The following is a 26,351-nucleotide window of genomic DNA, read 5'->3' on the forward strand; positions in this document are numbered from 1 at the left end:
CGCGCATGACCGCCGCGGCTGCGCTCGTGCTGCCAGGTAACGGCGTCGTCTCAACAGAACGGCGCCCACTCGGCCGGGCAGACATGGGCACCGAGCAGGTACTGGGGGGCTAAGGAGCCGCAGCGGGGGCCAGGCAGCCCTGCGGCCGAGCTCTGCCCGCCCGCCCCGCCTCCTTTAGCCTGGAGCCGACGGTGTCTGCCCAGGCTCTGGGGAGCGGGAGCTGGGGGGCCCGTGACGGCCGCCGCCTTGGTGAGGTACTGTGGGGTAGTGCTGGGAGCCGGGGAGCAGCGGGCTGGCTGAGAAGTGAGGCGGCTCGTGGGGTCCACGGGACTGAGAGCAGATCACTCGTGTGCACCTGGCTACTGGAGAGGTGCTCATTCTGATCCGAAATGTGGTTTTATTTTTTTTTCTTTTAAATAACAAGTTTGAATTAAGTTTCTGAAATTATGATCTTTTTCTATCACTGACAATTAAATGTTTGCAGTCTGAAGTAGAGACCTGGTGCGACAGCTGTGTTTCTAGAGAAAGGCTTTAGTATGCTCTCCCATTAGTTGTAGGCTGATGGTAACTGATGCCTTCCAGAAAAATGAAACTCTGATGTCTGTGCTGTGAACTCCTTAAATCGGGTTTTTAGAAGCAATGTAGTCGTCCTGGCAGGTGCCCTGATTTCCTTTAATTACTTCAGCAGTGCAAATTTAAACAGCCGTTTTTGGTCTGCTGTTCCTGTAGTGTTTTCAGAGAGTAACTCTCTTCTAAAAGTATCCTATTATAAGCCACAGGAATGAATTTCAATCTTTAGTTTGATAAAAAGTGTTATATTATAAGCCCTCTCCCTGTGGATTGGTTTACTGGTTTTTTTGTGCTGATTTTTTGTGGTGTTTTTCTTGTTTGTTTTGGTGGCTTGTTTTTTTTTTTTGATGGACAACTTTGATGTCTGATGCTGAGAAATCAGTGTTCTGGAAAAGCAAAGTATATGGGAGGCTTTTAAATGAAAGCTGGTGGATTAGAAAAAGGACTATTTTGTATTTTTTTAAATGTTGAGTGAAGAATGGGAATAAAAATTAATTTTTCGTTTATATTATTTAATGATATCTCATAATGTTTTAATGTGCATCTTGGCAAAAAGGTAACATTGCTTCCCAACCTAAAATGAATTTTTCAGAGCTGTGTTTTTTTCAGAGACATTTAAGAAAGGCGAATTCTACATGGAAACACTCTAGAAAGAATAGAGGAAGTGATATGAAACGGTGTGTGTAGACATTATTATATACAAGATAAAAATGGAATTATAGCTGGATTACAAGTTTAAGTATTCCCAGAAGTCTAGTATTAGTAGTGATCTAAATGTCTTGTGTTGATTTTTTTTTTATTTTTTTTTTTAAAAGCCCAGTCCAAGTGGCAAAGGGAAGTCGGCGAAGAGAACAGAGAACTTACTACCACAGTTGTCTCAGGTAGTTTTGTTGGCTTTTTTGGTAAGCTTTCCTTTCCAAATACCTGTCACAGCATGGTTACATAAAGACCATCATTCTCATTCAAATATATGCTGTGGTGTATATTCTCTCTCTCTGCACTTGGTATGTGTATTATACCTGTATGTAGAGCATCGTTTATATTTCAGTATTTGGAAAACATTGAAAGCAGAGTAGTTGAACAAGTTTGAAACTATATAAGTAAGGTATAAATCTATCTTACAACTATTTACATGTGAGTTTAATATGCTTATCTCTAATGGTCTTGCTGTTTATAATTTGAGGGCAACATGTAAGTCATATTAATAGTAGTTTATTGTATGATTTTGATGCTGCCTTATTCCTGGTGTATGTTAGGCTACTATTCTTTTGATTCATTATATTTAAGAAGTGTATGTTAGTAGCACCTATAACAAGTGTAAAATTAAAATATAAAATATTTATTCCAGACAAGGTCTAAGCCACAGTGGCAGGAGACTGCTTCTTCATTCCATCTGAGCAAAAAACAGAAAGATGAAAAGTTAAATGAGTTTACTTTAAAAAATGAGTATTCTTCTGGTAAGTTTAAGATTTTTAGTAGTAATAAAGAAAACCTCTCAGAAACTTGAATGTGTGTGATACATTTGAACTTCTCTTTAAACTTAATTTCAAAATATATTTTCTGTAAGGAGAATATTTGAAGGCAAGATGCAAGAAACACAATGTACAAGATTCTAGAGATAGCGAAGCATGTGATGGACCATCAACTTCTACTTTGCAGAGCCACAGTAATCTGAAAAAAACCCAGGAACGTTTAAGAAGTGCTCTTGTTGACGTTCTATTGTGAGTTTACTTATCTTTGAATAATATGTTTTTCCTTTTTGGTAGATGAACCAAAATTAAAAATTAAATTATTTTAGAATAATGATTAAAATAATTTAAAAATGAAATTATGTTAAAATTTTGATGATTGCAAATTGAAAGTATGTATATAAGCATGCATTTTATCACCAGTTTTAAAAGCTGCATCTTAGCAGCTAAAACACAAACTTGATGATGCGCTGCTGTGTTCTTTTTGAATCAGAATGTCTTGTATTCACTGTAAAGTTTTGTCAGGTTTTGTTTGTTCACAACTGACATGTAGAATGGCTATGCATTACTTATGCCAGTAAAATGTACGAAAGAATGTGATGCATACTCTGTGTATTTATTTTTTTTTGTCTCAGACACGAAGACCTTACAGAAGGACAGCTTCCATCCCTTGATGGAACCCAGCATCCAAGAGAAGATTCTTCTATATCAATAAAAAAAGATATTTCGGTAGTTTGTTGTAGATTTTTTATTATTAATTCATCACATTTTAGAGTGTTGAATGAAATACAGTATCAGTCATTTTTTGTAAATATTTACAAGATGATTGACAATGGGAGATGACTGGCAGTGACATATTGTTCCACTGTTAGTTTCACACAATAGTGCTACTGTTGAAAATCGAGCATCAGGAATGTATGGATGATTCAAAGAGTTGCAGAATGGAATAGTAGCTGGAGAGTAACCAAGGTCAGGAAGTAAGTGTATCTTTTCTACGCTTGCTGAAGGTGAGAATAACTTGCAAGGGAGGGTGCACTGCTTTGTCTGAGCAGATAGAATTCATAGACAATTCTCTTTGGGTTAACCTCATCTGAGTGCTAGGATGTTCTTCATTCTGGTTCTGATCTAAGATACATTGTGTGACACAATTGTATACACAGTTTTGTGATTTATGTATATTTAAAATAGATTCAGTTAATTTTGGAATAAATTTATTGAAATATATTCATGTATTACTGCCTGGCATTGATAATCTTCCACATGGTATTCCATTCTGCATTTATTTGAATTTGGGCTGATATGTTTCTTCCTCTATGTTTCCTTTAATGCTCTGAGGTTTCATTAATCAGATTTCACATGCCTGTTTAAATGCTGGCATACAAGCAGATGTGCTCGCTTGTGGTTATAAATTCATGTTCTGAGCAATGCATTAGCTGTACATTGCATATCCGCACAAAACTGCAGAATGCATAGCTTGCTTTTTGAATGTATGGTCCAGCCTCAGACCTAATGGATGACAATGGCAGCACTGGAATGATGAATATATATTGAAAAATTATTTAAGGAAGAAATTGGTACTGGGACAGTGCAAAGGACAGCTATTTCTCCAGAATTGTAGGATTGTAAATGCAAAACTAAAATAAACCCCAGATTTCTATGAGTTATGTCCATTCTTCAATGAAATTTCTGTGATTTAGCCCTTATCAAAGAAACGTAATGAGGCTTATGCTGCTGTACCCTTTCCCGACAGCTTTCCCTGTACCCAACAGCTTTCTGTCGTTATTTTACCAACTAGTGTTTGGCAGGCTCATGAAGGTATTTTTGTTGGACTTAGTGATGTATATGTAATTTACAACAAAAATCAGTACTTAGTATTAATTAAATTTATTTTTAATAAATGAGCCTGTATCTTTGGCTAAACCTATAGTAACAATAAGTATCTAGTACTGAACTTAACCGATGCGTCTTATTCCTTTATCCTGCAGAAATACTACTATTACATTCGCTATGGAACTGATACAGGAAATGTGGCCCCAATGGATGAGTCATGGCTAAACCACATCTTGAGTTTAATTCCACAACACCTGAAAGTATTTGATGAAACTATATGTTCACTGACTGATGAAATCAAAGACGACTATCGTCTGAATGTAAAAAAGGCTTTAGGTAGATTTCTAGGAGTTGCACTTTCTTGCACTTGCACTTTCTTTGAAGTTGCTAATACTCAGAATAATTTGTTGTTGGGTGCTGAGAGGTACCACTGTGGAAGGCTTATATAAATGTGCTCTCCTGGATGTTAGAGGCAAATTTTATTAAAAAAAATGCTCAGGTTTTTTATCCTTGTAATGATCAAAGCTAATGTTACTCAATGTTTCTGATCTTTCAACACTTAAAAAAAATATATATATAATTTTACAAATCCCTATTTAGTAGCATAGCTTTCTCCTAAATCCCTGTCCATGTATATCTAGATAAAACTGTTCATCTTGATCAGTTGTGCATTTCAACAATTTAGTTGAGACTTTGAGGTGTTGGAGCGTGTCCAAAGAAGAGCAACGAAGCTGATGAAGGGTCTAAAGCATAAGTCTCATGAGGAGTGTCTAGGGGAACTGAGGTTGTTTAGCCTAGAGAAAGGAGTTTGAGGACTGACCTTGTTGCTCTCTACAATTACTTGAAAAGAGGTTGTAGCAAGGCAGGGGTCAGTCTCTTCTCCCAAGTAGCAGGTGATAGGACAAGAGGAAATGGCTTCAAATTGCCCCAGGGGAGGTTTAGACTGGATATTAGGAAAAAAATTTTCACTGAAAGTGTTGTGAAGCATTAGAACAGCTGCCCAGGAAAGTGGTGGAGTCACCCTCCCTGGAGGTATTTAAAACATGTGGATGTGGTGCTTAGGGACATGGTTTAGTGGTGGACTTGGCCATGTGAGGTTTATGGTTGGACTTGATGATCTTAAGGGTCTTTACCAACTTAAATGATTCTATGATTCTGTTCCTTTGCTGAGCTTATTTTGGTTTTTCTTTTGTTTTCTTAATACTTTTTCCAGTTGATTTTGTTTTAAGGGACCCCAGGGAAAAAGATGAAGAAGGGAAGAAAAAGCTGCTTCTACCTCATCGTGCAGAGTAAGAAAATACATTTATTGAAAAACACTGACTAGAGAACTATGGGGTAAAATAGCATGTGTAAGGAACAGTCTTAATAGTTGTAGTCAGTGTCAGCTGTAAATAGGACTTAGTTATTGGTTATGTAAATTCAAATAATACAGCATCTTTCTAAAAACCCTGGAAAATATATGTCTACCTTGAAAGGTTGCTTGGAATTAGTTTTGTTTAGCAGTGCTTAACTGCCAAGTGTCGTGATTAATCCCACAACATTTGAAAATGGGATATAGCGTGCCAAATGCTTATGTGTAAACTGCATTTTAATCAATGGAACAGTGTCACGTTCTGCACAGATTTCACTGGAACTCTGTCTTATTTACAGGTTATGACAATTTAGCTCAGTACCTACAGGTTTAAGAATGTAATAACTACAGCCTGTTTTGTTCCTCAGAGCAATTCAGCAATACATAGTATAAACAGTAATAGATGCCTAGCTTTTCTGGCTGGATTTTTCAGTATGTTGCAACCTCCATACTGGAGCGGATAGATGTGGCCTTTGTTTAGAGTAATAAACTATCTTCGTTTTGTTTGCTCTTGCGACGTCTTTAAAAGTCTGCAGTCTACTGAAAGCTGGTATAGTGCTACTCCCAGGATCATACATGTGTCCAGTGTGGATCAGCCTACCTAGTACCAGCTTTCCTAGAACATACTTTAATTCTTGCTGAGATGTGAAAGCAAAGGGGACCCGCTGTCACAGTTATAGCTAAAAACTCTAAAGTAAATTTGCCTTGTAAATGAATTAGATCTTACAAATGCTGCAGAAACAGAACACTTCCACTGATATTCCACAGACTCTGCACTGGGGCTAGCATTACTGAGTGATCTAAACAATGCAAAAGGTTTTGTTCTAACTGATCTGTGGCCTGTGATTTGAGATAGATGCTTTTAAATATATGGTAAGCATTAGAATATAATAGAAGGGGTGGCTGTGACAGATATTACTTAAGCAATTTGCTTCTTGAAAAGATAATTTGTGATGAATTTTTTGTTATTGTATCCCCTGGGTAAGAGGCCATCCTAAATCTGCTGTCGATCTTTGTAGATCTTCCGTATCTTCTAGGAACTGTGTAGGACATTATATACAGTAATTTGTATATAAACTTATGTCACACACACACTTACCTGCAAATACGAAAGTACAAAATCATTGTTAAAACAGTTTTGTTCCATTAACAGTATTTGAAATATGAAACTTTCTTCTAAAAAACATACATGATACATGTGGAAAAACTTGGAGCTTTTAAACTAACTTTCTGTAGCTACTTTTTCTATCTCCAGTAGAATACAGACTCATGTAGAAATGGGTGAAAGTTTTATATCAGACTTTTTTTTTATAGGAATTCATTATGAAAATGAGAACAAAAGTATTACAAATACATAACTAATTTGTCAGGACTATTTTGCTTTTCAGACCAACTGAGTTTATGAAAAGGCTCTAAATTTATGAATTTTTACAGATGTGATGTGACGAGCATAAACATAGATACTGTGTATTGTAGAAAATTGCATATTAATTGACTATATAAGTATAATGATTTTATTACATACTAGATATAAGGGAACATGAAGACGTTATGAATCTCTTGGGATTTGGCCAATGTCTTTCTCATAGTATTCCTTTTATACAGTGGTCAATATTTGGAGACTTTAAATGTCTGAATAATGAGCAGAAAACTAGATTTATCTCCTGAATTCTGTGCTTTCTGGGATGCAAACAATTGTCTTAAAGCAAATGCAAAATTATTTTGGTTCTCGGCACAGCTACATTCATCCCACTGGTTCTTGTGGGTTTTGTCGTTGGTTTTTTTAGACGAGAAGTAGTGCCAAAACCTTGGAGAAAGTCTTTCTTGTCAGCACGCTGTTACCTGAAAGAAAATTTACATGCAGTAAATCCTACAATGCTTGCGGTTCTGAATTTATGGGAGACCTCATTTAAGTAAGTGTTACCTGTAAGTCTTGGGTTTCAGCTGCTCAATGATTTCAGAATCTGTGTGGGGAAATAATGGATGGTGACATCTTAAGATTTCTAAGTTGCCCTATTGAATTTAGGACTGCTACAATATATGCATCTGAACACTGATCCTGGGTATCATGGCTGTGTTCAAAAGCTAATATCCCAAATGTGTTTGTCTGTGTTACTTCTAATGTTACACTTTGAAGACTTTCTGCCAACTTTTCCTCCAGAGAGATCAAGCTTTTTTATCTGTACTTCCCCAAAAATCATATGGAACACTCTGCCATCTTTGTTTCCTTTCGTATCTAGGCAGTTTTAAGCAAGAAGCTACACAGGGAGGTTTAATAGTTTAGGTGTTTTGTACTTGATTTTCTTTAGAGATTGGTTGAAATGCCGTCCAAACCTGGCAATTTGTAGTTTTGGGTTTTTGTTTTGCTTTTTCTACAGCCTGTTCCACTGACACTTAGATTTGGGACATCATGTTCCTTGTGCAAAAAGGCTCCAGAATAGAGCTGGTCTTATATTCTCTGAACCCTCCTTTGTAGTTTGATTTTCTTTTTTGTGGTTTTTTTTTGTTTTGTTTTGTTTTCTTCCTATTTTCTCTTTGTTACCTTACGGACTCTGGCAAACTTCCTGACATGTTTGATAAAAGAATTTATTTTTGGATATAACTTCCAAATTTTAAATAATTTTTCATGCTTTTAGTATAGTCCCTTAATTTTGACACCTTTTTTTGGTCTTTCTCAGGTCAGGGATATTCAAGAAGAGAAGGGTTGCTGTCTTGCCTAGCAGGGCACTTACGTTTTTTCTTCTTCTCTGATTAAGAAGGGAAAAAAGAATTAGATGGACAAGTATTTTCTGCTTCCCAGAGTAGACTAAACTGCTTGCTTATTTCTAGACTGGTGGTATAGAGAATGAGCTGACCTATCCAGGCCGGGTGCTGTAACTAGTTGCACGGAGTGGGTTTGGTTGGTTGGTGGGGTTTTTTTGTTTGTTTGCTTGTTTGTTTGTTTGTTTCAGTTTTTGTAATAACTGCTAAGTAGGATCCTTGATCCAGACAATATCTTTTAAATATATAAAAGCTGAAAATTATTTTGAAGCTAGCTAGGTGGTTATTGATTTATTTTTACATTTTTACAAATATTATAAAACAATTCAGTCCTAGAAAGAAATGGTATTTAACACATTCAGAATTTTTAATGTTTGATCCTCTACATAATACATAACATATGCACAAATTCTGATTCTGAAAATAGTTATTAACATGCTCAACTTTGATAATTACTACTTCAGTGCTTATATTTGGTTGTTCTGAAACAACAGAAGCTAATTTCTGAAAATAACATTATTTTGAAGTGTTTAAAATATTTTTAAAAACCTTTTATGTTTGAAATGTGGAATACAAAAAAAATCTATGGAAATAAAAGAATAAAAGCAAGGCACAGTGAATATGCTCCTAAAATATTTGTTATATTCTGTTTCAGAAATTTACGCCTTGTTGATACAGAAATATTTCACAATAAGAAAGAAGCTGAGGAACTCTCATTTTTCCAGAATAAAGTTATGAAGGAAATTGAAAAATCCAAAGCAATTCTGTCTAAGAAGTATGATCCAGTGTATCCTTATTTTTTAAGTTACAGAGAAATCTCTAACTTTTCTTCAGCTGTTTTTGAAACTCTGAACTTTTTGGAGAGAAAAGGAATGACATCTTTCTCTTCCCCTTCTGGGGAGTACAGAGGGGTTAACAGAGAGTGTCTGCCCATCATATAGTGGCCAGCCCAGCCCTAAACTTCAACACCCATTTTATTAATACATAGTAATGAAGGAGATGCAGTGTTGTAAAATGCTTCGAGGCCTATGAACAGAAACTGCTATGTAAATCACAGAATCACAGAATGCTAGGACTTGGAAAGAACCTCGAAGTATGATCTAGTCCAACCCCCCTGCCAGAGCAGGATCACCTAGAGTAGGTCACACAGGAACCAAATGTGGTCTCACCAGGGCAGAGTAGAGGGGAAGGAGAACCTCTCTTGACCCGCTAACCACCCCCCTTCTGATACACCCCAGGATGCCATTGGCCTTCTTGGCCACAAGGGCACATTGCAGACTCATGGTCATCCTGCTGTCCACCAACACCCCCAGGTCCTTTTCTGCCTGGCAGCTCCAGCCACTCATCCCAAAGCCTGTAGCATCGCATGAGGTTGTTGTGACCGAAGTGTAGGACCCGGCACTTGGCCTTGTTGAAGCTCATCCAGTTGGCCTCAGCCCATTGATTCAGCCTATCCAGGTCCCTCTGCAGAGCCTTCCTACCCTCAGGCAGATCAACACTCCCTCCCAACTCAGTGTCATCTGCAAACTTGCTGAGGGAGCACTCAATCCCCTCATCCAGATCATTGATAAAGATGTTAAAATATTTAATTAATATTATTTAATTATTAAATATTGAGTATGTTACTATGATTTGTGCAGTTTTCTTATTCTGAATTTTGGTGTGACGTATTTTACTCACTTCTTAGAGGGATATTAACAGTATATTTGGTTTTGTTTCTTATTACAAAAGCTTTTGTTTTGTGGACTCCTTTGTGCTGGGTGAGAAAATACAATGTTTCTAGTATCAATAATTTATGATATTTTATAATATAAACGGTGATATAAATTATCATATAATAAGACTTCCCCCATCCCTATTTCACACAAAGGAAGTATCTCATAGTAAGATTAACCTAGTATCACATCAGTAACAGTATCTCTGTAGAACATCTGTTGATGACTTTGGAATTTCAGTTTGTATATTCTCGGTTTTGTTGCTGTTTCTGAGAACAGCATCATCTGAAAAATATTGTATTAGTGAGATCCATTGACTTTAGAGATTATGACTAAGACTTTCAAAAGTAAAGTCTTTGGATATCATGATGTTTGTGGATTGAGTCTGAGATATTTTAAAAGAAAGAAAGAATAGACATTTATGGCAATTAACTTAAAACCACAGGTTTATGAATGCTAATCACTTGAATAACTTAAAAAGGTTGTATTCTTTTAAGGTGGCTTCCAGAAGTGCAGAAAATCTATTACCAAGGTAATCAACAAAAACAAGTGCCCAGCAATGCCAGCATCACTAAATTAGAGTCTTTCTTCGGTTGTGCTGCCACATTAATGACTCGTCAGCTGCAGCATTTACTGTTACATTCAATTCAAGACTTTACGGATTTAATAGTTCAATCTGCAGTAAGTAGTCTCATACACACACTAGGAACATTGTTTATCCACACACATACAGTTTTTCTTTTTATTTTGCTTCTTTTGAAAAAAAATAGAAAAACTGTAGACTCTGGTGGCACGTACTTTCTGGAAAAAAGGAATAATACTTAGGAATGCATTATTAAGTACAGTTAAAATAACTTTTTTTTGTTCATGTAAGAAGCAAAGTATCAACATGGTTTAAATCTGATATATTCTCAAGACCACACTGCAGTCAGTTAGGCACACAGTAGAAATTCGTTAATATAAGGCCATTTGCATCTTGCATTAGTCCTCTCTCTCTGTAATACTTACCTGTGAAGAACCCTTCTCTCTTCTATTAGTAGGTGTCTACTACATGCTTTGGCAGAATAGTTTTTGGGGGGAAAAGGAAAGAAAGGAGGAGTTTCTCTTTTGTACTCACATAATTGTAGAGGTAAATATTTCTCTTTGATATTTGATGTTTTGGAGCACAACTGGATCTTTGTTCAGCTTTTTGTTAATAAATCCTTGCCATCAAATATCCACAGAGTGCTGTCTTCAGATAATATTGATGAAAAAATGTGCAGAGAATGTAAGGAAGTCAGGATCATGTTGTGGAAGCAGAGCATATATTTTCCACTCCCCTGTTATTGCTTGATATACTTCTGAGTTAAGTGAGCTTTGATGTCTGCAGTATTATTTTCTGTCATTTTTAGTAACAGCTATGTATTTTCTAATCTTGTCCTTCCTAATGGTGATCCTATGCTGCCCAGTAGTGACAAAATGCTTCCTCGTGTTTCCTAGTTAAATTTTAGTATAGTTAGAATATGTTAGAAGATACGGGAAACTTAAGAGATGTCAGACTGAGATTAAAGATATAATGAAAAATCAAATTATGCCACCAAGGACAAAAGCATATACAAATTCCTATACTGTAATACATTGGAGTCCATGCTGCAAATATAACCCTCATAATACTCAGATTAGTTTTTGAAGATCAGATTCTTGTTTAGAAATAAATTAGATCTAACATTTTTTTTAAGGTTAGTAGATTCATAATGATGGCCCCGGGTTATGAATACATGTACTACTATGTGCATAATAATTCATATATTGCTAAACATACGAGACTGCTGCTACAAAGCTACTCTATCTCAGTCTCTGCAAAGATCTAAACTTTATAAAAGTTGTTGGCTGGTGTATAGGGGATCCCTACTAAAAATAACATTGTATTTAATATTAAGGAACACCAGTTTGTGAATTTTATGGGAGATGTACTTCCTACTTGCACAAGTATTTTTGTAGGATCATGGCATATCATTTGCAATTAAAGTCCTGGCAATTTAAAATGCATATGCTGGAGTAATTCTTAATGATCTCTTGACTTTTCCTGCATGGGTTAGGTTAACTAATGTTTTATTTTCTCTCTTTTTTTCTCTTTTTTTTTTGTGTGTGTGTATACGTGTGTTAGAAATCAGCCCAAGCCTACAGACGCCCCAGTTTAATCATGAGGCCAGTCCTTCAGAATGATTGTATTAAATTTGAACCTGACTTTAATGACTGCAAGGATACATTACTGAATGTTTTCACTCTTATGATTCAAGCTGTCAGTGATATACCAAGGGTAGAGACCAAATTATTTTATAAGTGGGTAAGAAATGTTAATGCTCATGGGTTTTATTTTATCATTACATTGTTGATACTTTTAGTTCCTAGGTATTTTAATGAGTAGGCCTATTGTCAGAACTCAGGATATTTGGAACACTTGGAAATCATCTTAATTTTATTAATAAAAGGCCCAATCACTGTTCTCTGAGCAAATAAAAAGCCAAGAATTGACTGGTTTCTGCTATGAGCTGTTTTCTGCTATTACAATTCTGGTGCAAACAAAACTGATGCATTTACTTTTTAAACACATTTCTGCAATATTCTGGAAAATACCTTCTATTTTGATACTGTAAAGGGTACTGTCTTTTTAAATATAGAACCTTTTGAGTAGATGATGCTTTAAAAAAAACCTAAACCGTGATTTTTAAGCAATTCATATTGTAGTTGTTTTATGCATTCAATCAGTTTAAAATGTTAGGTCAAAGAGGAAACAATCCAAGTTAAAAACATGTTATCAATTTTTTTTTTCAGAAGGTTACCTACTTGGTTTAGAATTGCGTGTTACTTTCAGTGTAGCAGTCTTAGTTTTTAATATGGGGAGAGTGAAAGTAATGCCCTGTGATGCCTCTTGATAACTTATCAGCTGTGAGGGGTGAACATTTTTTTTTCCTGAAGGAATATAAGTTGGACATTCTGTTGTCCTTTCTGTTTAGCACCAACCTGAATTTTAAATAAAGATACCAACCCTCGACTTTTTTTGTTAATATGCCTAAACACATCACCAAGCAGAAACTGAGTAGTTTGCTATGCTTTCTAAAAGCACTAATGAGTAAGATGTGAAAAGACAAAAGAAGCATCTCAAGCATGTCTAAATGCACAAGAGGAAGGCTTTAGATCTTTTGGGGGGTTGCAGGAAAGTATTTTCCTTATTTCTAATGTTACAGATTCATCAGCTGATAGCAAAAGTGAAGTTTTGCCTGTGGTTCAGGAAAAATAAAATTCATGTAGATTAAATTTAAAATTATTGGTAGGATTGTTTTGGATGGACTAGTATGTGAACTTCTGAGTTGCTGAATGAAGCAGCTCTGATTTCTTACTTGTTGAAGGCAAACATCCATTAAGCCAGGATTAAAAAAAATTGTGTAGAATGTAAACAGCTGTATATACCAAATTAGGCTTGTAATCAGTCTTCAATTAGAAAGATTTTAAAATAACATTTAGTTGATTTTTCTATCCTGTTTATCTTCTATGACATAACTGAGCTACAGATATAACTAATTTGAAAATGTGTTTGGTTTCTTGTGTGGTTTTTTCCAAAGCCAAAATGCGAGTCCTCATCAGCTGTCTTGCAGCCTGTTATCCTAGATGAGGTCTTAGATGAACATAAGAAAAGGATCAGAGAAGAAATTATCAAAGAAAGTGCTGCACCTGTGGAACATCTCAAGCTGTATGACAAGTACAGCTTCCTGATAAATAAACAAGCTGAACAAGATACTGATCAGTTTCTGACTGAGGAACATACCATTGAAGTAATGAAAAGGGAAATTACAAAGTACCATGAACTTGCTAAGGAAATAAAATATACTTCTAGGAAGGTACATTATCATAATAATCATAAAGAGATATGGATATAATTTTAATGTTGATTTTTTAGTAAGAATGTTGTCAGGCAAAGGTGATGATAACTAGCTGTGAGATAATTAAAGTGAAATAGAATTAATTTTTTCAGAAAAAGGGCTTGTAAAGAGTTACCATTTCTGGGGTGTATGTGCTGTACTTGAGAATCTAAATTGTTTTGGGACTTCTGAAGACATTCAGAGTATGTTCCTCTTGGACATGAAGGTGGAAGAGAAAGTGTGGGTGCAGCCACCTCCAAATTCCTTCCAAGCATCTAAGGCAGAGAGAGAGATGATTCTTAACATGAACCAATTTTTTTTTTTGGTCCTTGTAAGGATATTTTGTGGTGAGAATCCTTTGTCCATCCATTCCAAAAAAGAAATAAAAAAGCTAAACTGGTTTTCCTTAAATTGTTTCTCTCCTAGCATTCAGTGAAAACCTCATTTCTGGAGGCCTATCATGAGGGCTTCTGTGTGTGGAAGTCAAGCTCACTTGCCCACTAGTCAAAGAAAGTATTGGATTTGGAGCCTCACTGGGGGGCAGAATATTTAATCACAGGGAATGCCATCTATCTCTAACAGTACAGCAAGATTACCACATTTTAGATGTATCTCAAACTCTGTAATTTCACCAGACAACATTCATTCCTACAGACAGTAAATACCTTTCCTTGATGAGTGAGTAGATTATTCGGTAAGGTAAAAAGCAATAGAAGTAAGATTTATATGAAGTTCAATGTGCAGATATGGAGGAATGGTTTCTAGCAACCATAGATTTTTCTTTCTTTTCTTCACATGAAAGTTTTAAGAGTATTTTATAATTTTACTGAATTGCTAGGTGAGATCCTTGACATTCTGCTTAAGACAATGACAGAAAATAAGTAAAAGCTATTCAATGTTCTGACAACTGTTATATTTGCATTGCAGTGTCTTTGTCTAGGAATGTTTGAATTGCACTGTGATGAATTAATAAGTGCGCTGGCAAAGCGAGCAGATAATATTTGTGAAAAAGTTATTACCAAAATGTTCAAAGATAGTCAAGACATAAATATGAGGTAACTCTGAAACTGAAAATATATATTGAAATTTACGTAACTTTATTGTTTGGGTTTTTTTTTTTTAATCCTTGAATGAGATGTTAATCTCTTTTTTTTTCTGTTTTAAATGTATGTGATTTGCCCAAGGATGATTAAAACACAGCACATGTGCCAAACTGTTTATTTTATGTTATTTTCAGACTGTATGATGAGTTTGAGAGGATATCAGAAAAAGCCCTTACTACTCCATCTAATACACAGGAACTAATGGAACTTAAGGTACTGTCTTCTTTTTTCCAAGTCCAAGCAAGAAGTAGCTAGCAATGCTATTGCTCTGGCTTAAGCGGTAGAACATGCAAGTTCACAGAATCACAGAATGCTAGGAGTTGGAAGGGACCTCAAAAGATCATCCAGTCCAACCCCTCTGCCACAGCAGGATCACCTAGACCAGGTCACACAGGAACGCGTCCAGGCGGGTTTTGAATGTCTCCAGAGAAGGAGACTCCACAACCTCTCTGGGCAGCCTGGTCCAGTGCTTTGTCACTTTTTCAAACAGTGAAAAAGTTTTTCCTCTGTTCACATGGAGCCTCCTATGATGCAGCTTGCACCCATTTTCCTTTGTCCTATCATTGGACATCAGAGAGAAGAGCCTGGCTCCTTCCTCCTGACATTCGCCCTTTACAAATTCATAAACATGAATGAGGTCACCCCTCAGTCTCCTCTTCTCCAAGCTAAAGAGACCCAGCTCCCTCAGCCGCTCCTCATAAGGGAGATGCTGCACTCCCTCAATCATCTTTGTGGCTCTGTGCTGGACTCTTTCAAGCAGTTCCCTGTCCTTCTTGAACTGAGGGGCCCAGAACTGGACACAGTATTCCAAATGCGGTCTCACCAGGGCAGAGTAGAGGAGGAGGAGAACCTCTCTGACCTACTAACAACACCCCTTCTGATACACCTCAGGATGCCATTGACCTTTTCGGTCACAACGGCACATTGTTGGCTCATGGTCATCCTGCTGTCCACCAACACCCCCAGGTCCTTTCCCCTGTGCTGCTCCCTAACAGCTCTGTTCCCAAGCCTATACTGATACATGGGGTTGTTCCTTCGCAGATGCAAGACTCTACACTTCCCCTTGTTGTATTTCATTAGATTTTCCCTGCCCAACTCTCCAGCCTGTCCAAGTCTTGCTGAATGGCAGCACATCCTTCTGGAGTGCCAGCCACTCCTTCCAGTTTTATGTTGTCAGCAAACTTGCTGACAGTGCACTCTGTTCCCTCGTCCGTGTCGTTGATGAATATACTGAATAGTACTGGTCCCAGTACCAACCCCTGAGAGACTCCACTAGATACAGGCCTCCAACTAGACTCTGTCCCATTGACCACAACTCTCTGACTTCTTCCCTTCAAACAGTTCACAATTCACCTCACTACCCAATCATCCAGACCACACTTTCTCAGTTTAGTTGTGAGGATGCTGTGGGAGACGGTGTTAAATGCTTTACAGAAATAAAGGAAAACCACATCCACTGCCCTACCATCATCTATTAATCTGGTTATGTCCTCATACAAGGCTATCAGGTTGGTCAAGCGTGGCTTGCCCTTGGTAAAACCATGCTGACTGCTCTTAATGTCCCTCTTATCCTTGATATGCCTACAGACAGGGTTGAGGTGAGGCTGACTGGTCTGTAATTACCCCAGTCCTCCTTCTTGCTCTTTTTGAAGACTAGAGTGACATTTGCTTTCTTCCATTCCATAGGCACCTTTTCTGTTCCCCACGACTCACCAAAGATGATGGAGAGTGGCCTAGCAATGACTTCCACCAGCTCCCTCAGCACCCGCAGGTGCATCCCAGCAGAGCCCATGGGTTTATGGATGTACAAATTGCTTAATTGATTGCTAACCCAGTCTTTATCAACCAAGCCAAACTCCTCCTTTATCCTGACTTCCTCTGGGGCCTCAAGGATCTGGGGCTCCTGAGGACAGTCTCCAGCAGTTTAGACAGAGGCAAAGAAGGCATTCAGTAACTCCTCCTTCTTAGTATCCTGTCACCAGGGCACCTACCTCATTCAGCTGTGGGCCTACATTGCCTCTAGCATTAATTTTGCCTGCAGTATATTTGAAGAAGCCCTTTCTGTTGTCCTTGACTTCTCTTGGAAGGTTTAATTCCAAGGAAGCCTTAGCTTTTATGGTTGCCTACCTTCATCCTCTGACAACAGTCCTATATTCCTCCCAAGTGTCCATCCCCTTCTTCCATGATCTATAGACTCTCCCACTTGAGTTTGCCCAGCAGTTCCCTGTTTAACCGTGCAGGAAAGTTGCCCCCTTTACAGGTATGATTCTGGCCTTGTTAAAGTCACTGCTGTTCCATCTGTGCAAGACAACCACAGGACTCCAAGGCGACTCTTTGAGAGTTATAAATCGAAGACTTTTATTTTATCGGAAACTGCGCTTTTATAGTCCAACATCCCTTAGTCATCCTACATAAGCATTTCTATTGGTTACATATATGTGTCCATATTGTCTAAGCTAATATGTGATTGGTTACTATCTTACACACATGTCACTGCCCACTTCCGCTTCTGGTTGGTTTACTTCCGGGACGTTCTCTTGCCGCATCACCGTACTTCCTCATTCTTTATCCCTATGTCATCTTAAGGTAGTCTTTCTAAATTACAGAATTCTTAAGGTGGTGATTCTAAATTATACAATTCTATATAATCATATCTATTTTCATTCATGAAACCTCCAACATATCTGTATTGCAAAATAAAAGAGAGCAGATCTTCTTCTGCCATGAGGCTAAATGTCATAGCCTGGCTCTTATGTATAGAGCTAAACTCTTTTCACCACCAAAATGTCATGGTTCCAACCAGATTGTCTACTGGGAACAGTCCTTTGTCTCTCCTGTTACTTGCCCTATACAGTGGCATTACTGGTGAGAATGCTGATTGGAATGGGCCAAAACCCTGTAAGGCAGCTGTCTCCAGAGTATGCAGCTCAGGGCGTGCACAAGATGATCCACTGGAGTATGTGAAGGAAATAGTAGAACTTCTATTTATTTTTTATCTTAAAAAAGTGAGAAAGAAATTAAGCTTTATCATTATATAATATAAAGATTAGCACTGGTGGCCTCACTCAGTCTGTATGGCAGAGGGTCCTGCATCACATACATATGTGAGGTGTCCTGAGGAAAGAGTAGGTGTTACACAATGTGGGGGGATTCACAGTTGCACCCTCACTTGTTCACTTGCTTTCAGCATATTACTATGTGTTGCAGTTTGTGTGTCTTGTTAAATACTTTTCTGGATTATGTTACCTAGTTTTAACTACCCTAACTCTCACAAAATGGGTAAGTGTCTTAAAACGATTCCGTCAAAGAAACTGCAGATTTAAGAGAATGCTAATAATTTGAGCACAAGTGATCAACAAGAAAATGTCAAAGCTGACACTTCTACTGCTGGTACAAGCTCTTCATTGTCCACGTTATGAGATAAAAAGAATGATGGTCTAATCAGGTTTGACAAGTTGGCCAAAAAAATTAAAAAACTATCAGGAAGATTATTAGAAATATAAATTTGCATCCATTATCATTAATGATGAATGTTGCTTGAAATGTCTGTCGTGCCTTGAGATATTAATGATAGTAGGAAACCATCACACTTAGCAAGACGTAAAAACTAAGTATCCAGATCATGAAGAGAAAACTCTACAGGGTATTTCAGTGAAGTTTTAAGTCATGTGATATTCACTCCAGTACAATACAAAATGTAATGATCCATGCTCAGAAGACTCAGGAGCCTGTTCTTATTCAAACAGTGAAAGAGAAAAAGCCACATACCATTGGGGCAACACTTGTTCTTCCTACTGTGGCAAAAAATGGCTGAAATGATACATGAAAAACAATATGGTGACAAAGTAAAATGCATTTCCTTGTCAGCAAGTACTGTTGGAAGATGTGTGGAAAGCATTGCTGAAGATTTGTAGAAACAAGTATTAGAACAAATTATGCAGTGTGGGAGATTTAGTGTACAACTGGATCAAAGTACAGATGTTTAACATATCTCAGTTTTGGTATTTGCTAAATTCTGTTTCAGTAGTGGAATACGTTAAGAACTACCTTTTTCTGAGCCACTAAAGGAAAGATATATTGGAGAAAAAAATGTTTTTAACAGTAAATGACTTCTTTAATAAAAAAAATGCTTTATGGAAAAACTGCTCAAGTGTAACCACTGATGGAGTGGCTTCTTTGACCAGAATGAAAAAAGGGATTCTGGGGTGAGGTTACAGAGATAGCACCAAATGTGGAATTCATTCATTGCATCATTCATAAACGTGTTATGGCAGCAAAGACATTGGAGCCAGAAGTACATAAAGTTCTACAGGATGTCAGCAACGTCAGTAATTTTATTAAACAAGATCTTTAAAAAGTAGAATCTTCGTAATAGTTTGAATTGAGATGGGGTATGACCATGAAAAGCTTTTCTACCGTGCAGTTTGCTGGCTGTCTTGTGGCAAATTCCTTTAAAAATGTTGTTGAACTTAAGGATGTTATGCATTTTTCTTTAACAAAAAGACAAGCGTTCCTAATTTTGCTGAGCTTTTCTTTGATGACAAGTGACTGTCAGTAGTATGCTACTAAGCGGATATTTTTTGGTAAAATTATGACACTTAATCTTATCCTTCAAGGTAAAGTTGATATTTTTAAGAATGAGTGAGATATTAACTGCTTTTCAGAAGAAAATCATGCTATGGAGAGTGCATTTTGAAAATGGATGTTTGGAAATGTTTCCATTGTTACATGATTTCGATGCTGAAAACTATGTGCCCTCCTATAAAAGCTCATGTATTTATATACTTTAAAAACTTGGAAATGGAATTTAAAAATCTTACAAAATATTTCAGTGAGTGTTGAACGCAATTGTTAAAGATGCACAAATGCAAGACCTACCAGTTAGTTTGCAAGAACAACTGAGTGACATCCAGGGAAGATGGAAATTAACTGGATGAATTTCAGCAAAAACTGTTGCAAAATTGGTGAATGGGATTGCGATTTGTTAAGCGCAGCCCATGATGCAATTCTTCCATCTGGATCTGTCTATCTTTGAGGTTATTTTTTTAAGCTAGAACAGCCATTAAAATGAAGTATTGAAATAAACTGATCTTAGAACCAGATCTTTGAATCTCAAAGTATTAAACTAAGGTTAATGAAGTATATTCAATCATGTTGCTCCCACAAAAAATATTAATAATAATGATATTAGTGAAAGCAAAAGGATTTCTGTAAAATTAATTAAAAATATTTAAAATATTGTTTGTTTAATCTTAATTTAATCCCTTTTAATTTCTGGTTTTTGTGCATGTTTTCTTGTGTACCTAATATGTTAGTACAGGAGTATGTGTGTATAATCTATAAATAAATATGCATATATTGGGGGGTATATACTAACAAATTTTTTACTGGTAAGGATATGCAATCAAGAAAGTTCAGAGCCCACTGCTGCAGGGGATCATGCTATCAAGCAGTGTGGCTGGTTGGAACGCTGATTGAGCCTGTCAGTAATATAGGTATTTAGTTAGCAATATAGGTATTTGGTTAGCAATATAGGTATTACCTGGAAGTTTTGTCACCAATTTTCACGATGCAAAGTGTTTGTATATAATGGTTTGAAATCTATCCTCATCTAGCTAGTGTAAGCAGATAACAAGTAATTTATGTAGTGTAGGTGATGTACCAGTAGAATTAAATTTAGACTGTGTGTTCTTCAGGCTTCTGAACAGATAGTGTAGTCAGACAGTGAGGATCATTTAGTTCTACTGAATTAAATTCAAGCAGTTGAATTAGATGTGGAAGACTCAATATCTGTTCCTAATATCCTAAACTAAATAAAGAGTTGAAAACTGATGTAGGAAACTTTAATATGTATTTAGTTCTTCACAAGAAAACTTTAAAAAGTATTCATTGGCAAGTTGCATGAAGTAATTTTGCCCTTATATCCTCTGTTGAATGATGGTATAAAATTTTGCAGATGTAGGGTTTACAGTTTGGTAACTGTAAAGTCACATGTCGTCACCTACAAGTACCACTTCTGTAATCAAAGCCCTGCTGCTTCTTTGATGTATTCAGATTCCAGTTCAGTGAAGCACTTACATTCACACTTGAAATGTAACATATCTTAGTCTCTTGCTGTTCAACAAAGTTCTGATGTATGTACCCAGTATTAAATAGGTAGAATATAGGCATGCAGTTAAAATAAATTGGGTGCCTGAGTGTTGGCTGAATTTGGATCTTAGTGACTTGAACTTTTGCTGCAGTGAAGTTTAATATAGGATATAACTGGAGTATTTTTTTTCAAGTAACAAGTAAAATGTTTAGTTGAACTATGTGCTGAGTATATGGTGCCCTTAAAATGCATACATGTTACGCTATAATTTTGTGTTGGAGAATAAATGAATTGCATGTTATTGTGTGTAGCATGTAATATTATACCAGTATCAAACCCCTTCTAATGGTTCTTCCTTCTCATTGCTGAAAATGTAGAAGTCTTTCTATCCTTATAAAAGCCAAATGTTCTCTAGGTCCATAGCAATGAGTATATTCTGAAGCACAGAAACTGCTTTTAAAAGAGCAGAAGTGTAGACTTAGTGGACAATTTATCTCTACTGAAAAATGCATGCAGTGAAATCACATAGTGTCATCATATTAAATTTTTCTGAATCTTCAATAGGTGGATATCAAGTAATGTTTACATATACTGGTATACTATTGATCTGACCCATTGGCCAACGTTTTTACTTATACAGCTCTTTTCTTGTTAAGAGGCTTTCGGAGTGCTTCGTTATGGATTGTTTAAACTGGGCAGTGTTGCTGTTAAGAGTACCATACAGAGTGCTACATGTGTCGATGCAGTTTACTGGCAACTCTTCGAAACCTGAAAGAACAGTGTAATTTTTATTTTAATCACAATAAGAAGTACAGTGGCTGTCAATATTCCTTATATTCTTATTACCAGGGAAGACCTAATCTTGCACTGGGCCATCCAGTGCTTCCCTGAAGTGTATGCCCTTCTTTTCTTTTGTAGTTATTTTAGGGTGGCACCATGCTTTTTCCCCCAAACCTGCAGCACTTACAAGCTGTCAGGATTGACTTCTGTTAGTCCAAACCTTTGTGTATACAGTTTCACCCATTCTTCTGAGTTTTATTCAATGAAATAGGCAGTTATATTAGCAAGTTATATGCTGTAAAAATGGATAATACCATGCCATTCCGAATAAACGTCTCTTCACATCATGTATTTCTAATTATATATAATTTTCTTTGTAAAAAGTAAGCTTTTATAGTTAAGTATTAACTACTTCAGTCATTTTTTTGGCATTAAATTATGTTTAAAATGTCTTCTTTTAATTTCTGTTTCCCAGGACCATGTGCAGAAACTTGAAACATGTGGCATGCTTGAACTGAAGCAGAAATTAGTGGATGCTATAAATTATGTTACTTTCCTGACAAAATGTGTCAACTTTTCACCGGCAGACATTCGACTGAACAGTAATGTTTTTCAGTGGTATGCACGAATGCCAGGTATCTTTGAAGAGCACAGGAAGATCATTGAAGAAAAAACAAATCAGTTTCAAGATGGTCTTAAGGTTTGTAATGACAATATTTTAAAAATCCTTGAGCTACTAATTTTGAATGACATATAGGACATGAAATGCCGGATGGAATAACCTCTTTTATTTTCACATAGTTTTTTAAAATAAGTTTGTAGCAGGTGTTTTTATATTATTCTTTATATTAACTATTTTTTGCCTTGCTTTCCACTCATTTGCTTTCCACATATCCACGAGTACTGCAAGACAAGCCACATCTCACATTTTGTACTACGAAAGCTCTTTGGTTACAGAACTTCCAGTGATGTTGATGAAAGTTGTCTGTATGTGAAATAGTAAAATTCAGATCGATCTTTTAAAGACATGTACATGGCTTAATTAGTACACATGAGCAGTCTCTTTGGAGTCAATGACAGTGTATGAAATTTCTGTGATAGCTCAAAAAAATCTGCATGAATTTGTGTGATTTTGCCATTAGAATAACGTCCAAAAAGGTATTTTTATAACCTAAGTGCATCTTGATTCAGGTTTGTTTGGTTTGGTTTTATTTTTTAATCTCATACTTTAAATGTATTTAATCTTTGTTATTCAATATATTTACCAAGCTTTTACTGTACAGTTCGTTATATTCTAGGCGATGGGGTCTCTCCACGATTGCTAATTACTAGACTGCTGCTCTCTTACAGTTACTGCCTGTATAGCTGTGTGCTTTGGTTTTCTTGTGCTCCTTAGTCTCACCATCATTTTGTCTTAGATCACACATATTTTGAGATAGTGAGCTTTTATGTTTGTCCTGTACATTTAAATAAGTAGCTGGTAAGTGTTATTGTATTATAAATAAATGTGCAGCATTGAGTGCTCCATCAGTAAGCTTGCAGATGACACCAAACTGAGTGGGAGTGTTGATCTGCTCGAGGATAGGAAGGATGTGCAGAGGGACTTGAACAGGCTGGATTGATGGGCTGAGGCCAATTGTATGAGCTTTAACAAGGCCAAGTGCCAAGTCCTGCACTTTGGTCACAATAACCCCATGCAGCGCTACAGGCTTGGGGAAGAGTCGCTGGAAAGCTGCCAGGCAGAAAAGGACCTGGGGGTACTGGTTGACAGTGGACTGAACATGAAGCCAGCAGTGTGCCCAGGTGGCTAAGAAGGCCAATGGCATCCTGGCTTGTATCAGAAATAGTGTGGCCAGCAGGAGTAGGGAAGTGATTGTGCCCCTGTACTCGGCACTGGTGAGGTCGCATATGGAATCCTGTGTTCAGTTTTGGGCTCCTCACTACAAGAATAACATTGAGGTACTGCAATGTGTACAGAGTAGAACAACGAAGGTGGTGAAGGGTCTAGAGAACAAGCATTATGAGGAGTGGCTGAGGGAGCTGGGATTGTTTAGTTTGGAGGAGACTGAGGGGAGACCTTATTGCTCTCTACGACTGCCTGAAAGGAGGTTGTAGTGAGGTGGGGGTCGGTCTCTTCTCCCTGGTGGCTAGTGATAGGACAAGGGGAAATGGCCTCAAGTTGCACCAGTTTTGCTTGGATATTAGGAGGAATTTCTTTACTGAAAGAGTGGTCAAACACTGGAACAGGCTGCCCAGGAGGTGGTGGAGTCTCCATCCTTGGAGGTGTTCTCCACACCCACATGTTCTCGCACATCCAAGCATATGGATGTGGCACTTCAGGACATGGTTTTGAGGGGCATGGTGGTTTTAGGTTGATAGTTGGACTTTATGATCTTGGAGGTCTCTTCCAACCTTAATGATTCTGTGATTCTGTGACTTTGTTATCTTGGAACATGTTATTGCTTTTTATAGTCTGAAGCTTGTTTTCAAACATTGACCACTACTAATACTCAGTGTGAAATATGTATTGTGGAATCATATATAGAAGGATAAAGCTATCCTTGAACTGCGTGGCTTTAAGACAAGAGACACCTCTGTCTTGTGAAACTGTTTTGATTAATCCTTTTATTCAATTTTATAGATAAACTCGACATTTGAATTTAGCTTCCTATTATTAGCCTGCTGATTATGTCCATCACAGAAAGTAGATCCTTCTATGTCCTACTATATCCTATGACACAGAACCCAAATTTGCATCTATCAGCCCAATAAGTCACTGCAGGCAACAGTAAGATTCAAAGTTCTGTAATTTGGGTGGAATAGATACTCATGTGCAAATATGTTGGATGTCTTGGATTTTCTGCAAGTATAAATTGTCCTACTATAGCACATTAGGATAGTTATTCTTTTTACATAAATTGTGGGGTTTTAAAATTATTATATACTTGCTTGATGTTTAATTAGATTCGCTGTGAACGATTTGTTGAGGAACTGAAAAGCTACTCTAAGCAGGTTGAAGAATTTAGCACATTTGGAGATGCTGAAGAAGTCAACAGGTATTTGAAGAAAGCTCAAGCGTTAAATACAAAATTGGATCTTGCTGCTGATAAGGTACATATTATAGTCTAAATGAGTCGAATAGTATAAATTGTAAATCTTAATGGTTGTATTATCGGAATCAACAGTTTGCTTAGTAATGCAGTTACTGAGGTGTGGCAAGCTAATTCTTAATTCAGCTATGAAATATTTTCACATGGTTTGCTTTTTAAACTGCATATGTACTGAGCACAGTAATCTGTTACTATGTGGTCTTGAGTTAATGTGGGAGCACTTTGCATAGTGATAGGGTGGGTTAAGTTTACTTAGGCTTGCCTAGAAATTATACTTCTGTGTTCTTGGAAGTGCAATTTCTGATGCTCATTGTTACCTCCCATCTGTTAAAGCTTCCATGGTACTGCAAGTTATCAAGGAATGCCCACATACCATTTTAAACCTCTGTGTTCCTCTATTGACTAGCATGAATGCTCAGCTGTTACTGTTAAAGATTTCTTGAAGTGCAGTCAGTGGCAGTGATTACGTAATAGACTGGCTTAGTAACTCAAAACTTAATTTGAAGCTTGTTGAAGGCACCAGAAAACCTCCCTAATCCGTGTGGTAAGGTCCTGGTACCATGGACAGCTTGCTTTGTGTTTCAGACCTCATTTATGTCTCAACAGATTGATCAGTTGAACTTAGAAGAACAGTCCTATGGATGGCCAGAATCTCAGTACCCTCAGCATAAAACCATCCAGAATACTCTTGCTCCATATCTTCGTCTGTATGACATGGCTGTTGAATTCAACAGAAGACATGAAGACTGGACAGAGGGGCCATTTACAGAAGTGGATCCAGACAAAGTAGAGGCAGATGTAGGAAGCTACATGCATGGACTGTTAAAACTAGAAAAAGCCTTAAAAAATTCTCCAAATGCATTAGCAATAGCAAGACAGATTAAATCAAAAGTAGAGGAATTCAGATGCCACATTCCTCTAATCCAGGTGATTTGCAATCCTGGTTTGCAAGAAAGACACTGGGAAGAGATGTCAAACATTGCTGGTTTACCATTGTCTCCTTCTGAAGATGCAAATCTCTTGTCATATATTAACTTGCATCTTGAACCATTCCTAGAAAAATTTGAGACCGTCAGTGAAAACGCCAGCAAAGAATATTCACTTGAGAAAGCTTTAACGAAAATGATTTCTGAGTGGGATCAAATGGAGTTCAGTCTTGTTGCCTATCGAGAAACAGGAACCTATATTTTGTCAGCTGTAGATGATATTCAGGTATTATTGGATGACCACATTGTAAAAACTCAGACTATGAGAGGATCTCCATTCATTAAGCATTACGAAAACAGAATAAGGTAATTTTTTTTTCTAATAGAAAGGTAGGGACTTCAAATGCTTTTGTTTATCCTCCTTAAGCAGTGAATTAATCTCATTTTAAAGGCCTAAAGCTTTTGTCCCATGTCAGCTACTTGCTATTTAATCTCATAAAGCTGTTTTTAACTTTTAATTAACAATATGGGAAGTGCTAATGCACTAGAGAGGTTGCTAAGCATTTTTAACATGCTCCAATACTTAAAGTACTAGATGCATCATAACGTTGCCTTTGTTTTACCAGAGAAAACATATCTGAGTAATAGAGGGGAAAGTTGGAGACTAAAATCACAGAATCACAGAATGTTAGGAGCTGGAAGGGAGCTCGAAATATCATCCAGTCCAACCCCCCTGCCAGAGCAGGA

At 37.0% G+C, this 26,351-nt stretch overlaps 1 protein-coding gene across 1 annotated transcript in view; it reads left to right on the forward strand.

Annotated features, from left to right (window-relative positions):
- Positions 1-83: 83 nt before the first annotated feature.
- The window catches only part of DNAH7 (dynein, axonemal, heavy chain 7), a gene marked incomplete at its 3' end in the record, with an annotated part of 50,669 nt that continues 24,401 nt past the window's right edge, over positions 84-26,351 (forward strand). Inside the window, exons 1-17 of the mRNA XM_010192403.1 lie at positions 84-98; positions 1,386-1,451; positions 1,919-2,027; positions 2,138-2,291; positions 2,675-2,768; positions 4,025-4,205; positions 5,083-5,158; positions 7,008-7,133; positions 8,636-8,755; positions 10,193-10,376; positions 11,842-12,021; positions 13,298-13,573; positions 14,522-14,649; positions 14,832-14,910; positions 22,044-22,268; positions 24,533-24,679; positions 25,285-25,970. Of these exons, the coding sequence (XP_010190705.1) occupies positions 84-98; positions 1,386-1,451; positions 1,919-2,027; positions 2,138-2,291; positions 2,675-2,768; positions 4,025-4,205; positions 5,083-5,158; positions 7,008-7,133; positions 8,636-8,755; positions 10,193-10,376; positions 11,842-12,021; positions 13,298-13,573; positions 14,522-14,649; positions 14,832-14,910; positions 22,044-22,268; positions 24,533-24,679; positions 25,285-25,970 (2,846 nt within the window). The remainder of the gene's footprint in view (positions 99-1,385; positions 1,452-1,918; positions 2,028-2,137; positions 2,292-2,674; positions 2,769-4,024; positions 4,206-5,082; positions 5,159-7,007; positions 7,134-8,635; positions 8,756-10,192; positions 10,377-11,841; positions 12,022-13,297; positions 13,574-14,521; positions 14,650-14,831; positions 14,911-22,043; positions 22,269-24,532; positions 24,680-25,284; positions 25,971-26,351) is intronic.

Source organism: Mesitornis unicolor, unplaced genomic scaffold (genome assembly GCF_000695765.1).
Source record: "Mesitornis unicolor isolate BGI_N332 unplaced genomic scaffold, ASM69576v1 scaffold14349, whole genome shotgun sequence".
Lineage (NCBI taxonomy): Eukaryota > Metazoa > Chordata > Aves > Mesitornithiformes > Mesitornithidae > Mesitornis > Mesitornis unicolor.